General features: G+C 33.0%; 1 protein-coding gene across 1 annotated transcript; it reads left to right on the top strand.

Moving 5' to 3' along the window:
• The first annotated feature begins 15133 nt into the window (after nucleotides 1-15133).
• Nucleotides 15134-16638, top strand: LOC148624930 (forkhead box protein G1-like). The gene has a single exon (XM_088568056.1). The coding sequence runs from the start codon at nucleotides 15247-15249 to the stop codon at nucleotides 16435-16437; it is 1191 nt and encodes a 396-aa protein (XP_088424182.1). The 5' UTR covers nucleotides 15134-15246; the 3' UTR covers nucleotides 16438-16638.
• Nucleotides 16639-18164: the final 1526 nt, after the last annotated feature.

The raw sequence follows: 18164 nt of genomic DNA, 5'->3' as shown, positions 1-18164 counted from the left end.
ACTTGCATTTTTATCTCTAATAAAACAGTTTTAAAATAAACAGTTGTGCCCTTGTTTATAGTAAAAGTAATAATTTTTGAAGAAACAGAATCTTTGTAAGTGTTGGAATTACCGTTGAAAACTAAACGTTTACACAATAACGGAACAGACCTGGGTGTCGTAAATTCGTGTTAGCACACTACAAGGAAACCCGCAGCTTTGAAATCGTAATATGTTGAAAATACTTTGGTACAAATGTTTATAGAATTGTGCCCATCAAAGTGTCATCTCACTTTACTGGCAAAGATCACTGTTCAAATGATTTTGTACCCAATACTAAGGAGTAGCATCTAATGCATATTGTGAAGTTTTAAATAAACCGTGCTAACTCACTAACACAAACTAGAACAAGGTCAAATTAGGAAAATGGTACCATTATTAACTTTTTTTGTCGTTATAAACCAGTTATCATATCTTTTTTTTAATTTTAGTCTTACGTTCCTCTAACCAGAAATAAAAACTAGCAGTACATACATAATTAAAAAACGTCTGATAACATATATTGCAAATTTCGGAAATTTTATTGCAAAAATAGGAAGATCTAAATTCCAAAATGAACTGTTTACAAGAAGTACTCAAAACAAAAACTGTCGAAATGAGTGTTTCAGTCATCTTTATATTTTGAAGTATCCGTTGTTCAACCTGCATTTTAAAAGATGAAACTCTTCCGTTAATTGGATTTGTTTTTGTATTTTGTTTGTTTGTTTGTTCTTTTTTGTTTTGGTTTATTTTTGCAACTTTGAAAGGTAACTTTTATTTTTTTATTATAACAAATGCAAATTGAAAATAACAAATCGTTTGTACTTATAGCATTTACTTGCTAAGAAACCACAATATAAATGAATATCTGAAACTTTGAGTGAAAAAAGTTCCTTTGTTTTTTTTCTAATATTGTTGAAATATTAAAAGGTGTTTAATGAAAAATTGAGGATAATACATTGATTTCAAATACATTTAATAGAAATGGACATTTATATAAGAAATTTGTATTTAAACAGAACAACCAAATAAAAACTGAAATAAAAATGCCAAACATTCTTTGCTAATAACTTGTGAATTCTTTTTATTCAAAAAGAAATTAAAACCCCAGAAATTGACAAAATTTTCGATGGTTTCACTGCTTTTCGTCCAATCACCCGTCATAAAGAACATATTCCCAAGCCACTCGAAAGACTTAAAACCGTTAAAATTATGGGGTGTTTAGAAAGAGAAGTACTTGCTAAGAGCTAGAAAGCACAAATAAAACAACTCTTAACATGACTTCCAATGATTATTCAATCACCATATAGCTGCCACGGTCATGTCTACAATATTGTAGCCTATATACGAATGGAAATAATGACAATTTGATGTTTAACAAACGATTACTCCAAGTTAACCCTATGATTATACCTCACAGTGGTTGTATTATTGAAGACCTATGAACTTACCCGTATTTCTATCAATAAGAAATAAAAAGCCGACTTTTACGAGATGGCATATCAGAATTGAAAATGGTTCTCCTAATCGCAACATTAATCTACGATTTGTGTGTCATATTAGAATCGAGTTGTCCGACCGACAAGACACGTGTATGCTATTAGTTAACGGTGGCGAGTTTGTATTAGTGCGCGGCCAAGCAGGTGCTTTTACTCCAATGAATGGGAGTACTATCCAAGGATTTAATTGTCGTTAAATACCCTTTATAACAAAATTTGACACTATTTATAATAGTTTATTCAGTATTAATTTCTAATAACGTTTTTATAGGTTACTAATGATGTAAGTTTGGTTAAAATATGATGCAAGAGCTGGTCTGTTTTAAATTTCTACCCGTAAATGGTTATTAAGGTTTCAGCATTTATCATAAACAATAGGTTTAATTTCCCTTTGTTTGTTTAGTATCATCAAAATTGTATGACACCATCAAATTATCATGTTACTAAATTAACGCATTTAAAATTTTAACTGATAATAACGTTTAAGAACTGGAACTGATGATCAAAGTTAATTCTCTCTAATAAATTTAAATATATTTTTTCGCGTTCTTTACCGCATAGTGTCAAGAACAAGAATTTCAAAGATTTTTGTATGTTGTCCATATTTATCTAGAAATTAATTGCCTAGAATATACCCAACGATTTCAACAGCTCTAAGATGGCATCTGTAATATTAATTTTTAACCAAGAAAAGAGTATAAGAAAGAGTAATCAAGGGAACCAAGGTTATAGCGGTAATCAAAAGAATGTAATCCAGGGACAAAGACCAGTCATGGATAACAGACATACACAACAAAGAACATAAAGTAACTAAAATCATACATACAAAGTTACAAAGGCAAAGGTACATGATACAGACTTTCTTATCAATTTAAGCCAAACATAGGTGCTAATGTTAGACGGTTTAGTATTTCGAACCCCCCAAAAAAAAAGCAAGTTCAACTACACTACGTCTAAGTAAAAAAGCTTACATTTCGAAATGTTACAAGAGTCAATCATCGATCAATTAGGTATGCTTTTTTTGCAAAATTATATTAATTTAGTAGTAAGAATATTTACCTTTCTTCAGTTATAACATTTATAACTGTGCTGTTTATTGCTCCAATAGATGCCAGTTTGCTTTATTAGACAAAAACATGTCCTCCAAATATTTGATTTAAACAAAAAAGTAGTTTTTCAGTTTATTCGTGTAATGAAAATGTTACATGTACCTGGGACAACCTAAAATATCGAATTAAAAAAAATATATATAACTTTGTGTAACTTTGAACATAATATTTTTGCTTATCATCTCTTTAATTGTCTGGATCGTCCCAGCCTAATGTTTGAGAGTCACAAAGATATGATTCTAGCACTGAATATTCCATGTAGTATAAAAACAAAGTGTAACGTCTGAAACTGACTTTATACCATTATTTTAAACGGACAAACCTTTGGCTCATAAGGATAATTTCTGTTCAAGTAAAACAAGTATTCAGGAATGAAAATAACGACGATTTAGATCACACCACATGCACCGTCGTTCATAGATAGGAGCGGGTAAAAAAAAACAAAAATAGCTAATTATTAGTTTCCGCTGTGTTCGTGGTTTCATGCGATTGATCACTAAAACATTTCAAATGCATGAAAATATTTAAAGTATAAATTCATTAATACTATTCATGATAAATTTGGTCATTATTTCCGTTTGGAGGCTACACACAAAATGAATATCCTCTCATGTGTTGTTTTGTTCACTTTGCGTTTAATTGGACACAGTTAGAACCGAAAACAGCTGTTCGGGACTATTTGTTATATTTTGTCATTTCGGAAGCATATCCTATTTTCCAATTTTATATCAATTCATTAAGCCTTGATAACGGCAAGGGTGTTTCATTGTTTATTTATGGTTAATAAAATCAATTTTCAATTATCTTCTGCAATATCTCTCTAGGTTTTGAAACAGACAAGGGCATAATACTTTGTTTTTATCCCTTGTATTCAGAATATAATCAGAATACAGTATTTAATTTATTGTTATTTTGTAATTAAGACGGAAATAAGGGTTGCTATGTTCATTTTTCGGAATGGTGGGCTTGAATCATTTGCCGGTAATAACAAAGCAGTAATCGCTCATTGCTTTATTAAATCTCGTTCAGGGTTATGATAATAGAATCCAAATATCTAGATAAATAATTCCTAATCAGGACAAAAACCGTGTAAAAGGTAAATAAACCGATAAGATGATTAAGAACAATGCACACATACTGAATATTGGTGACAAATTTACACACTTCTGGTTGAAAAGTCTAAATCATACGACAGTTTTATAGTTTATTTGGAAAATCATTATTTTCAAGCAGTTGGTATTGAAACACGACTTCTTGAAAACAAACAATGACAAGAATTTGAGCCTCAGTATCGTGTAATTTTGGTGATACAATCTAAACGATTTTTCTATCACCAAATTAATAGTCCTATAGCCGATTAGTTTGCCCGCGGTATCTCCTTTGACATTTCGAGCAACTCGGCAGTGTTCGTTTATTTTGGTTATTATCTACTTATGGTACGCACGATTTTTTATAGAATAAAATATGCCGAACACTGTGGGAAAATCGAGCAATGGCTATGTGGCTGAACATAAGTACATTTGGTAATGAAATGTCAAGCTTTGTACAGCAACAAATATCCGCAAGTTTGGCATCTGAGAATGAAGATAATTACTAAATAATGGAAAATAATACCAGCAATTTGTACAAATAACCTATGATAAGTTTGATGTTACAACTAGATTTAATGGCTGCCTCAAATTACAGCAATTAATCAAGGTTAAGCTCTGAGTTTCGACCTTTCGGCAAGACACTTAGTCACCAATATTTAAAAACAAAAAAAGTTTTAGAAATATGCAGGAATAATCATTATTATCTATCTCAAGGGGTAAATATAATGGAGCATATTGAAATAAACAAGCTAAAAAATCTTTCATCTAGTGTCATGTTTTTTTGTAAATCCACGGTCTTGCCCTGAAGCCCTTTCTCAGATATTTTACATTGACTACTTTTATAACGGGAATGTTGAAATGCATAAAAAGCTTGCAATTCTGTAACAGATATAGTTTCACAATAAAAAAAATTTCTATGCCAGTTGCATGTGCACTTCCATTCTACTAATTACACTTAGAAATCGATAGTAAAGAGAAAACTATTGACCAAACTTTACTACAAACGTGATGACTTTTCATTCAGAATTGTCAACTTTCCTTTCATCTGTGGCAACATCCCTTTAGCTGAATATGGAGTGTTCATATCACAACTCATACGTTATGCCAGAGCTTGCCGAAACTACGCAGACTTTTTTGTATCGCGCTGGAATTCTAACAAATAGGCTTCTCGAACAGGAATATATTGCTACAAGATTGAAGTCATCACTACAGAATTTAGTTCAAATTTCCTCTGACCCTGCAACCCTCCTCTTTTTTATTTGGATATTGATATGTCGGGTTGAACTCCCATTCAAAAAGTTGGAGAATCAGCGGTACCGCGGAGTACCGCCCTTCAACCGCTTGTAACGACTTTCAAGTTGAAATTGTGCATGTCACACCTACCTAGTTCGATTTTGGAATAATTTTGGATACCAAATTTGCTACTAAAATTACAATTTTTATTGAAGTTTCGATCATTTTCCTCGAGAGATCCTGTTTTATTGACAATTTGAACCGTAATAGAGAGTAGGCGGAGCTTGTTACTTTTGGATCTGAATCTCCAACTTTTTGTATGGCACATCGTTCTGACCCCAACCCGACATATCAATATCCAAATAAAAAAGGGGAGGGTTGCAGGGTCAGAGGAAATTCGGACTATACAGAAGTTTTATGGTCGTCATCATGAACTCGTCGATCGTTATCCATCTGCGCCATGAAAACTGATCTGTTCAACTAGTCATAGTTTTCTTTTTCTCTTTCGTTTACCACGGATTTGACTTTTTATGAGCAACTCGGCGGGTGACTCTAAAAAAACAGAGGACGCTTACCCTACCCGTTCACCTGGTCCATGATCCCAGTTTTTAGTGGAGTCCGAGTTGCTCATTTGCTTTTGTTATTTTGTATGTATGACTTTAGATACTTTGTGTTCTTTGTTGTGTATGTCTGTTTTCCATGTCTGGTTTTTGTCCTGGATTACATTCTTTTGATTACCGCTATAACCTTGGTTCTCTTGGTTACTCATACTAAGGGTTGAGTATACTGAGTGATTTGTATCAGATAAAAAATATAGGTATATATTTAAAACAATTCTGAAATTGGTATTTTCGAGATTTTTAAATTAGCTTCACATATTAAAATAACAGGAAAGAAGTCTGAGCAGCTCTTTTAATTCTTGGTTTTCTGTATTTGAGTTCATAGTGTGTAGTTAAGATTGTCAATTCCTTATATATTTAATTTGAATATTCAAAGATAACTCCAATTCTGGTTACCCTGCACTTTTATTCCCATTTTTTTAAAGTAAGTTAAATATTGCAAATGATTATACAACTTTTTTCGCGTTTAAGGGTATTAATTCAATTCCACGAATCTTAAGGTTTCATTCACAGCAATTATAGTTTCGAGAATTGTTTCTTGCGAGCGAAATTTGCGAAAATAAACCGCTAGCAAAACAATTGGTTTTCAGTAAGGCTGACTGTTGTCATCTAAATATAAGTTGTGTGGAAAATCCCACGAAAAAAAACAGCCAATTCATTAACAAAATGGGAAAGGCGAAAAACCAACAAATAAAATGAAATATATTATGTACAGTATTATGTATGCGCATTATCTATAAGTGCTTGAAATATATCGAATTCTTGGCACGACATATGTAATGTTTTAAAGTGACATATAATACTTTGTCAACAACAGGGGAAAGACCATCTATATTTTGACACTCCAGCTGGAACGATCAAAACTATACGTTTGGGCAAAGTCTACAGCAGAGCAAACTCTTATGCAACGTGTCTGTCATCTAGCAAAATTGTTTCCAACTAGCCTCCTACACCTGTTTGGGGGAAGTCGCCAAGAAATGAAAATCAGGTGTGAAGCACATGCTTAAATGTGCACACACCTGGACGAACAACACGTCGGAGTTCATTTTTGGCTTTTTCTTGGTGCATTAAACGAATTCTTCAGAAGAAGAGAGTGTCCGATATCTAGAACATTGTATATGTATATTTTTACATTTATATTATCTATCTGGCAGTTGATATGGGAACTTTTTAGGAAAACACCACAGAATTTTGTTTGAAAAATTTTGAATTATCATCCCGACCGTTCCCATTTTACCCCCAACCTATCTGTTTCGTCATATCTGGTTCAGGTTTGATTTAAGACAGATTTTCTAGTCTGATTTGAAACTTTCACAAGGTAGATGACACTGTAAAACATATTTTATTTAGTATTTTGACAGATTAGCTTCTCTGGACATTTTCGGCAATTTGTTGGCATTCGTCGACAATTTTTACGCTTTCACAAAATTCTCAACTTTCTGAACAAATTACAACGTTCTCAAATTGATAAGAACGAATAAGAAAGAATGCAAAACGACAAGCTCTACGCACGGCAGACGTTCATTTCCTCTCTTACTACCCGCTGCAGACATGCCTTTCGAAATTCTCGGGCGTAATTCAAACTATACATCGTTTGACGATCGGATGACTTCGCATAAAATCATTCAATTTTTCCCGACTTTGCAAGATTCTTGCATTTTCTGAGAGCAGGGCTGGCTGCAGCGTCTAGAGTGAATTTCGAACGTTAGATGCTGTTTTGAGCTTGGCAAAACGAATGCTAGACAAAGTCCAAACGAACTTGTTTAATTCTGTGACGTTCCTTGAGCGTTTAACAAAATTGCACTTCGTTCTCATGCACTTCGTTGGTCAATTCGTTATAGTACAAGAGCACCTTAAACCAAATATATTTTGTTGCAGACATATGATATCATACCAAAACTATAATTCCGTAATAGATATACGATTTAAAGTACAAATGTTTCACATTTTGTTAATTGTCCCAATAATCTTACGTAATAGACATTGTTTGTGCATAATGTAATCAATTTAGTAAAAAAAGATGCATGCAATTTTGTCTCTTCGTATTTGCTTTGCGAGATACAATTAAACTTCTACAAATGTCACAGACACTTTGGAAATATTTTTTGCATGAGTAATATCACTGAAACAACAAACAAACAAACACCAAAAGCTCATAAAATTGCAAGAAAGCAAAATCATAATCAATAAGCTCAATCTTTTCATTCTATCGAAATTACAATCAGCCATCTTCTTTTCATACCACGTCACAGAACAGGCATTATTCAAAGAGAGATGACCCCACCATTGGTTATGTATGTAATTTGAATGTATCATTTCATTTATCCGTTGTTTTACAACAACTTCATTGCATGTCCTGACTTCCTATTGAGAAAAAAAACTTATAATTATACAAACAGCAAGCGAGTGTTAATCTATTTCAAGCTTTTTTGTTTCTTTGAGAACCGAACATTTAAAATAGTACCATAATGCATGAATATTGTTGTAATGTATTGAAAACTATTAAATATTTTTCCCTTTTCACCGATTAGTCTATCCGAAAATCCGAAAAGCAAATTGTCTTTTTGTACGATATTAAGATTGTTTTCAACAATTTGACAACTCATTATTACAGTCACGCTAGTTGTCGAGTCCGGCGTACGCGGTGAGGCGAAACTACCAAATTATACCTCTCCTTCATTTCTCACATAATTCTTGATATAATTGAAACAAAAATCGTCGACCTTTTCTTTGTATGAATATCACCCCTGTTTCTTCTTTTAATATATGATTTTGATGACTGAATTCAAAGATGATGTGGTAATACTATTTGCTTGCTAGCGGTAGCATTTTAGTTCATTAATGATTTTTCCTTTTTCTTGCTGTTAGAATTCATCACCGCCAACGAAAATTACTAATATTGAATTGGTTACAGGCAAAACGAAAATAATCATCATAGCAAAGTTAAGTAGTGGTTGCCAATAGATAATTACATATATTGGCAGTTTATATTTTTATCCCGGAATTAGAATCCGCATTTGTCTCGCTCATTAGTAATGTTTGTATCCTTTGACTTGCAATTTGTAAACATTTATACATCCAGAAAATAAATATTGACCGATGTCATAATATATTCTTTCATCAGGTCTCATATGTTTAATATTTTCAGGTGTCTATTGGATTTCTTCCACCTCGGTGGTTGCTGAATTTACAACACTTGGGCATCAGTAAGATTCTTGCTACTGCATGTCACGGCGACTTGGCAGTGGTAACCACTTAATCTGTGAAACATTTGTCAACATTAAAGCATGTTTTATATACACATGTATACAGGAAAGATATCGGCACGAATATTTGCCCAACTTTAACTTCGATATGTTGTATGCGGTAGGTTGTTTTTAATTTGAAGGTCAAATAATCATCGCTAAAAAATTGCCGAGACGTCACAAAATATTACCTTTTCCTGACAATTATTTTCGAAAAAAAATATTGCGTCGCACTATATCAATGAAGAGGATTTTTTTCTTAAAAACTTGTTTATCCTGTAAACTTATAACATTGTTGATTGCACTTACACGTTTATAGGTATTTTATAGGTAGTTCATTCTATGACAAAAAAAAAAAAAAAAAAAAAAAAGGGGGCGAGGATCCAGTGGCAGGCGTGCCGGGCGTTTTCATGAAATCATGAATTTTTCATCAATTCTAAATTTACCACCAATTCAACTCTTTTTTTTTGTCTGTCTTCGCTCGGCATTTAATCCCGTTTACGTCCCATAACCTAAATTTATGGACCCCCCTTTGATAATCGAGCTCGGAATTTGTCTTAAACTAACCAGACACTTTTTTTCTGGTTACAATTAAAGTATCTAAATATATAGGATTATTTACTCACTGTCTTGTTTGGCGGAACATTTTTTTGTTTGTGGTAAAAATGCGTCTTAATTTCGTTGTTAGTATTAGGAGTTACCCTTATCTATTCAAGGTTTTTGGTAGCGGCTTTGAAATTTTAGCATCCGGCTAATTTATTATAAGATGTTATGTCCCTGGTGAATAAATCCTGTAATGGAAAGTGGAAAAGTGGAAAACATATTTATTTTCTATAATACTGAAATAATTGGCAAAATCAATTTCTTTTAGATATTCTTAAAGCAGTATAATGGCGCTCTTCATCAATTCCGGTATATTTGCAAACAAGTATTATTGAGCGTTACAAACAAGACGTGATTCGGTTGACGGCTGGTGTTTGATAGATCCGATGTTGACGTTCAAGTTAAAAAGACAGTCTTTTATGTATTCAATTAAATAGAAAATACAAACGGGAGACGTCAGGAAAGATTGTGTTTAGATGCCGACGGGTACTAATTAGAAGACAACATTCTCTAACAACCAGCTGGTGCTCAGGACAAATTACTTGAAAACACTCAAAAATAGGCTGTCATCATGGATACGTGTCAATAGCTACCCCTCAAAATGTATTATTTAACGTCAATGGTTTCCGGTTGTGGTGAAACAAGTTCCTGTCGAAAGTTTCCAATTCTCTCATTATGTTTCTGCTTCTTTATTATGCTTGGTGCCTTGGGAGTTGCAGCATGCTATAAACATTTAAATCTTAGATCCAAAACATCGCTGTTTACATTGTCTATAGACATTCTTTCCTGATGGTATTATTTTGATAAATGAATTATAGTTTGAACTTAGAAACATAAGCTAAAAAGTCATGGGTTGCAGTTGATTGTTTTTAATAAATAATACCATTTTGGCGGAATCGCTATTTTTGTCGGTCTATATCATTCTTTAAATATGAGAATGGCATTGCTTTTCATCCGTATTGTGTCATGCTTATTTGTTGTTTCCACTTTTCTTTCCGTGCAATTTACTTTATTCGAGATTGTTTCAACCACTGTTTTCCCTTGAATTCACTTTAAGATTTAGTACAATTTATTTCAGTTGTGATACAAGAGATAATTATGATACCCCCGTTTCGAAGCAGTGATATACCGTTTTGGCCTAGCTCGTCTATCAGTTTCACCATTTTTGTGCAAGTATTTGTCATAAATCCAGAGGCGGATGCAGAGGGTAACAACCCAATTTTAATTGGAAAATTTGTCATTTTTATGTTAAAAATTGACAAAAAAATGGCAATTGGTGTCCTAGCATCCCCTTTTTCTAAGGTATCTAGGCAGGCATCCCTCCTTTTCAAAGTATCTGGATCCGCCTCTGTACCAAGTTGATATTTTGAAACATGCGCCATATCTTTCGATCTTAGGCGACAACAGCTTCCTTTTTAGGGGTCTAGCCTTTTGTTTTGATCATATACTTAAGTTGTCGTGCGAGGGTATCACAGACACTTTGTTTTACAAAGTCTCGAGTACCATGTAATATTGATGCAAGACAAGAAAGTCAGTTTCGTTGAAACCGAGAGCAAAATATGATTGTATCTTGCTTTTAATAAGTCATTTGCAATAAGACCAATTGTTCAGCACTTTTTTCTCATCATGTAAATCCAAATTTAAGTACTAGTATAAACTACTTGGAGTCACTGAAGAGTGAAAGTACGATAAGTCAGTGGGTTCAAAAAGCATCAGATTCAGATGTGACTTATCAGAGCTAAAGAAGAGGCGTGTAAGAAGAAACGTACAAATCAAGAATAATAGACAAATTAGCGGGAATACAAACAAAAAGAGACTAATTACTAATTGTTTGGCAACATCTCCTAACTACTGTCTGACATAATCTATGGCTGTTTGTTTAATGAAGAATATGAAACAAATTACTTACAAACGTATGTTCGTGATGAATTATTTTCCAGGCCATTATTTAGGCATTATATTTCAGTGGTCTCATTAGGCGGAAGGATTTGTTTATTATGATAGTTAATCGGTAACATCAACATTAATGGTTATACCGATACCTGAAGTACATAACCGAGACCACCGTGGTCAAAACTAATTATCGCAGTAGCCATTTGAAATTAACAGATAAGTTTTATACAACAGTGACTGTCTCTTTTTAAATATGTCAAAATATTCATACGTGAAAACTGTATGTGATTTGTCTATTTACAAATATAGATATAAAAGAAACAGTAAGAAATGTGGACAAAATTAAAAGGGGAAGTTCATTAAAATCTGTGGTCTACAAAGCTTTTGTTTGGATGAAGCAAGTTTAAATACTTTCCCACACTTTTTGCTGTCTTAGATGACCACACAAGTTATATTCAAAGAAATGACTAATGTTGTGAATATGCATTTTTTAAAAAAGATATCAAGCAGGTAGCACCCTTTCTTACAACTTGTAGTAGATATTTTTTGCATATTGTCCAAATTAGATATAGAGAGCACTCCGATGAAATTCGCTGTTGTTTAAATAAATTTATAATAAGTGTTTGTTTATTCATTAAAAATATTTCTTTCCGTTTGTTCAAAGTACTTTCAAAAGTAGCAGTCTTTATAAATATCAGACATGAGGTGTACGTGTCATAACCCACAAAATTCACTTTTTTCTCATTCAGAATTTGAGAGAAAAATTATATAGATTGTATATGAAATTGGCACTTTCAAGAGTTTTGTGGTGGATTTTATTGATTGAATGCATGGGTTCCTCCAGAATACAGAAAGGACTATATTTACGTAAGCCATATTTGAATGGTGGCTTTATCTTTGCATGTTTTTTTAATTGTTGACAGCTCTGAATGCGAATACAAATTTTGAGAAAAAAAAATAATTATACAAAGCGAAAATATTGCTGATAGAACTATCGTTCTGGATGTTAAGAAATATATTATGAGTGTATCGTGGAATATGTATTTTGAATATGCACTGTTTTTTTAAATCTCCTATATATGCTATATCCTTCTTTACATAATTATGCAAAAGTCACTTTTATAAACAAATGACTGACATACTTTCTGCAATCTACATGGTGAAAATCTAACTTCAGGTGCTTATCTTATTTTTCCTCATGATTCCCCCGTTGTTCTTTACCTGCTGCTGTTTCATAAACAAATAAAAGAAAACATAACGAGTATACAAGGTAGAAAAAAATTAACTTATTTTGTTCGACATTCAGAAGAATTAAACAGATAAGGGCTTTTACGCCAATATGCGCCATGATATACCTCATCAAAATCCCCTGTCACCGCGATTTCTCTTCATAATTTACCAACGTGAATTCACATTCTGCACATCGAGAGCGAGTTTCGCTGCATGAATGTCATCGATTCTAATTATGACACATTTGGTATTTGAAAACTCGTTCATTAGAAAAGCCAAAAATTTACTTCTTTTGACAAAAATCACACCAGAACAACTGAGTGCGACAACTTCCCGGTGTGGTAATGTATACCAGACTGTCCCAAAGTACATCCCCTACTGTCCAAATCACCCGTTACACCGATACGTAACGAGGCGATCGATCGAGAGTCTATCAACTTCATTTAAAGCCCTTATTTGTTTTTTCCCGTTAGCTGTTGTGTACACTTGGGTTGGTAATTTGTTATTTTATCAAACTGTATGACAATCAGAAGAGCGCCTGAACCACTGAGCTGTGATTGAGCTACATGATATTTTTCTCAAGTTAATGAACTTAACATTACCTAAAATCTTGTTTTTATTCACAGCATGCTTGAGTCTAACCAGCGGAGAAAACATAACGGACTCAAAAACGTCTAATTAACTAAATTTAGGAAAAATCATGTACTCGGGACCAGCGGGCCGTATTCTTGTCTAAGGGGTTTCATTATTTGTGGTGCTCCTAAAGTGGAGAGTTATTGTGGAACAACAGTATGATACCCTCGAACGAAACAAAAACAAACAAGCGGAATGATATATCGAAAGAATTGTGGGAAAACCTTTTCATATATATGTTAATTAGAGTTCAGTAATAATTTTACAATGTATGCTTATGGACAATTCCGAATAATGTAATAAAAGAGTATACAATATGCATTATAAATAGCTTTTGCTACATTGAAATCTCTCAAATTTTCTAAACGGTCGAAAAATCCGTATCATACTAATCTACTATGCCTTTGTCTGATAGTCTTTCTGGAAGCAGTCGCAATTATACCGACAGAAATAACGTGGCGGATCCAGAGATTATGAAAAGGGGTTCCAAAAAAGTACCAGAAAAGGGTGTTTGGTTTGCTCTTTCATGATGGAATTTTCGCAAGAATTTAATCTTTATTTCCGACAAAAAGACGGGCGTACTCACTCGATCCTCTGATGGTCATATATTTACCTATTCTAACGAATGAAGTCTTGAGTAAGTAAAGCAAATAATCGTCATAATTAGGAACTAAAAATTATCTGCTTTCACTTGAATAAAAATACCAACGGGAATCTAGCTGAATTATTAACCAAATACTTAATTCCGGTGAGAATTTATAATAAAATTTCGGTTTATGTGACGGGAGTTCTCACTCTCTTATAAATTTGACAATAAATCTCTTATTTTCTCATTATCCGTATTATTTATAAACAAATCGTTTGATTTTCCCTTACATCTTGGTAGTGGTATTTAGCAGGACCTTTGAAACCATGTTCTCGATCAGTTTTACAACTTGTTATGTGAAACATGTTTCCGCTTCTTTCGACTAATATTTAGATATACTGTACATCGTTGATTGAATGTTTATATTGGGAAATCAACAGATGGAAACTTCAAATGAAGAAAATAGAGTTATATTAACGAGAAACTTGTTACAGTTTTGTTTTTTTGTGAAGCCAAATGTCAAGTTTTATTTTGATGGCTTTTTTTTCATTAATCAAAATGATACGATATGATATCTTAACTGATATTTTAGTTCGAAATGTCACGGCCAAAAAAATATAAGAAATCTGTTTTTTCCGTAAAGAAAGTATGTTGCTATTAACTATCATTTACAACAGAATTATGAATTCCTAAAATAAGTTGTGTAAATATTTATAATAAAATAGGTAATAAAAAAAACTTCAATGTTTTCCATATATTAATGTAGTTCATAATATGCGAATTTCCATTCTTTAAAAAAAAGGACGATTTTGGTTCTATTTGCATCAAGATTTTTCAATACAAAAAACCGAAAGGTTGTTTTCGAATTATTTCTTCCCGGTGCCATCTAAGGTTGGCAAGTAAATGCCACCTGTTTTAATCTGTGGTTGTTTGACGGAAAACGTCTGCTGTCATCGTCATCGCTCTGACTGGGTGGTCAATAAAGTTCCTGGTAAAAACGCTAAAAATAGAATTATATAAATTCAATAATATTCATCTTGTTCTTCGTTCATGTGCTAAAGTTAAAAAAAAAATCACCTAATAAAGACAATTCAACTTTGCAATAGATTTGTAACCGAGTTCGAAAAAAAATATAAAATTATACCCAACTACTAAATATTACAAATTCACACGAAAAGCGGAGAAAATACGGAATAATTCAGAAATTAAATGGATTATTAGACAGAACTGCTGATATCGAACGAAATAATTACAATATGAAGTTGGGCGGAGCACAGTTGTGGGATTGTTTCTCCTATTGGTAATCTCGGCAAGGAGGCGGGACTAAATCAGCAGGCCATTATCTGAGAGGATTTGTTGAGAATTTTGTTATGACCACAGGTTATACAAATTGTCATTAATAAAAACTTGTTAAAGTTGACAAAACGTTCATTTGATAAGATTAGTTTCAATCATACACATCCGATAAGCGGGAGATACGTTGAAAATGGTACAATTTGGAACAAGTACAGGGTTTCCTATGCAGAAGTCCAAACCTTCTTTCAGCATCAGCAGAGTGCTTGGAGAGGATATAGATGAAGGTCCAACAGATTATTCATTACACATGAGAGGTGAAAATGTGACGGAAAGTTCTAAAATCGAATCCAGCGACGATGGCAACATAGATGTTGAAGCATTTGACTCTGATATAGAAGAAAATAGTTTTACAGACAGTCTTTATAGAGACAAATCACCTTCAGAAATAGATGGAGAGTCATGTGGGGAAGAACTCGAACAGACAAAAACCGAGGAAAAGAAGAACGAAGGGGAAAAACAAAATGACACTAAAAAGCCAGAAAAACCACCGTTTAGTTACAATGCTCTTATAATGATGGCAATCCGCAGTAGTCCAGAAAAAAGACTCACTTTAAATGGAATATACGAATTCATCATGAAAAGTTTTCCATACTATAAAGACAATAAGCAAGGTTGGCAAAATTCAATTAGACATAATTTGAGCTTGAACAAGTGCTTTGTAAAAGTTCCCCGACATTACGATGATCCTGGAAAAGGTAACTACTGGATGCTGGACCCATCTTGCGATGACGTCTTCATCGGTGGAACGACTGGGAAGCTGAGGAGGAGGTCTACAACTGCTTCAAGGAGTAGATTAGCTGCTCTTAAACGAGCTGGATTCCCTGGTTTCCCGTTCAAACCAAGTACACCATATATGTTTCCTGTGTCGCCATTTTATAATCTAGGAGCAAATCTTGGTGCAGCAGCGCAGTTAAGATATCCAGGACTCTCAAGTCTTTCATTGTACCCGTATACAAATTTGCTGTCGTCTGCTGCCGCAATGCCGAATCCTGCTCACGCAAGGACAACGAATTTTTCGGTAGATCGTCTGCTCGGTTTAGACATTGGTGCTTCAAATCCTTCAAATATGCAGTCCGTCAAAAATGGAACCCAGAATTTCCAGTGGTACCCATCAGCAGCTGGACTAAGGCTACCCGTTCAAGTTGACTCTGAAAATAACTCTCGTGGACTAGATTTAAGTTTTCTAAAAGGACTTCACGGCTTGCCAGTGTCACCAGGATCGGCATTTACATCTCCTGTATCTCTGCAACAAGCCAACGCCATGAACAGATCGGTTTTGTCTCACCATAGACAGTCAGTAAGTGATGGACGAACAACTTAATTTGATATATAATACAACTAAATAGTGCAATACATAAAACATTTGGAAGAATGTGTTACAATGGAACAAGGTAATTCTTTCAGAAACAATGAAAAGTGCTGTTTGAGATGCATGCTTTATTTACAATTATATTGTTATAACCTTTTACATAAAAAGGATATTCTTTTATTATATTATTAAATTTAATTTAGAATGACAAAATCCTGTTTATGATTTAAAAAAAGGTAAAATATGGCATTGATATTCAACTACAAACTGAAACAAATTGTTTTATTACATGTAATTATTTAATAAGTAACGTTTAGTCTAATCTAGTTAAACATCAAACAAATATGATTTTTTTTTATCGTTTTTGGATCAATTTTTTTCTAAATGTATAATATTTTTTTTTACGTTTGTATAAAATGCTTAGCTGATTGATTCAAATCGAACGATGAAATTTATATGCAGTAATTATAGAAATTCAGACAATAATAATACAAATTAATAGTATAAATTCATGATCTTGACATTTAACAAAATAGTTCAAAAGTGTAATTATGAATGCTAGAAAATTTTAGAGAGCATCTTAAGTGAAAAAAGAACAAAAAGTTAGTTTAATGTTGCATTTTTTTATTCGTTTCTAAAATTAATTTGAATCCTTCAGTTATATAGTCATGAAAATTAAATTATTCATGTTATTTAAAATTAGTCAGAACGCTTAGAACGGTTTAAGATATATACTAAGTATCAAAAAGACCACCAACATTCAAACATTTTAAACTAATTTGAAAGGATGAAACACCGCAAGAATTGACTTCAGTGAAAATTTTACACCTAATTGTGTTAAATTTCAATGTCAATTTATTCGATCGAGCAAAATACGGTTTCTAATGTTATTATTTGAAATTACAACATAAACAGACGCCCTTATTTGCAACAGTTGGCTTTTTTGAATGGTTCACATCTGAATGATTGGGATGTGCGACAACAAACACGCATCTTTTGTTCAGAATACAAGGCTGAAATTCAATAAACATGGGATTACACGCTAACAATAAATTTGTCCGCATTAAAACGCCTAATACTACAAATATAGGATATGTTTTTCCATGTTTCGTACGTATTTAAGATCTTATTGCATTTTTCTTCTTCAGAAAATGAGCAATATTGAGGTTTCGACTGCTTTCTCATTTTATGCAATTGGACATATTAGTTTTGCAGGCGTTAAAATTAATTTTTAATCAAAACAAGACGTGAGAAAGTATCAGCGTTAAATAAATATTTTGTATAAACCAACTTTAATGATTTCATTGATATTATAAGATCACAACTTTTTCTCCAAAAGACACGTGCTCCTAAAAAAGTTGCAACGATTTCAAGCATAGGTGCCTTATTTGTGAATAAAACATGAAATAAAAATATGAAAGCATTCTCTTCCAAGCAGACAAGTATGGAATGCATTTGTACATTAAGATGTCAGTGAAATTTGAACCAGAAAACAATTTTTGTCATAAAATCTTCCAAATGTGGAAACTGGTATGGATTCCTGGGGAGATGCAGTCGGCAAATTTACGGAAATCAATGCCCGACACGCTTTTGTTTTTCCGGAATCAGATGAAGCAGAGAAAAGTGATAAATTTAGTTTGTCACCCCTGTCAAATTAGTGTTCAAATTATTTTCAAGCATACATTGTCCTCAACCATTATTCCGACTTTTTTCCCATTAAGATTTTAGATATTTTACTT

Source organism: Perna viridis, chromosome 2 (assembly GCF_037379345.1).
Source record: "Perna viridis isolate PV_CMFRI_1.1 ecotype Kerala chromosome 2, ASM3737934v1, whole genome shotgun sequence".
NCBI lineage: Eukaryota > Metazoa > Mollusca > Bivalvia > Mytilida > Mytilidae > Perna > Perna viridis.
The sequence above is the reverse complement of the archived record's forward strand: the minus strand, read 5'-3'. Positions and strand labels throughout refer to the sequence as shown.

Coding starts and splice junctions, on each gene's coding strand:
- LOC148624930 (XM_088568056.1), top strand. CDS start 15,247: ATGGTACAATTTGGAACAAGTACAGGGTTTCCTATGCAGAAGTCCAAA.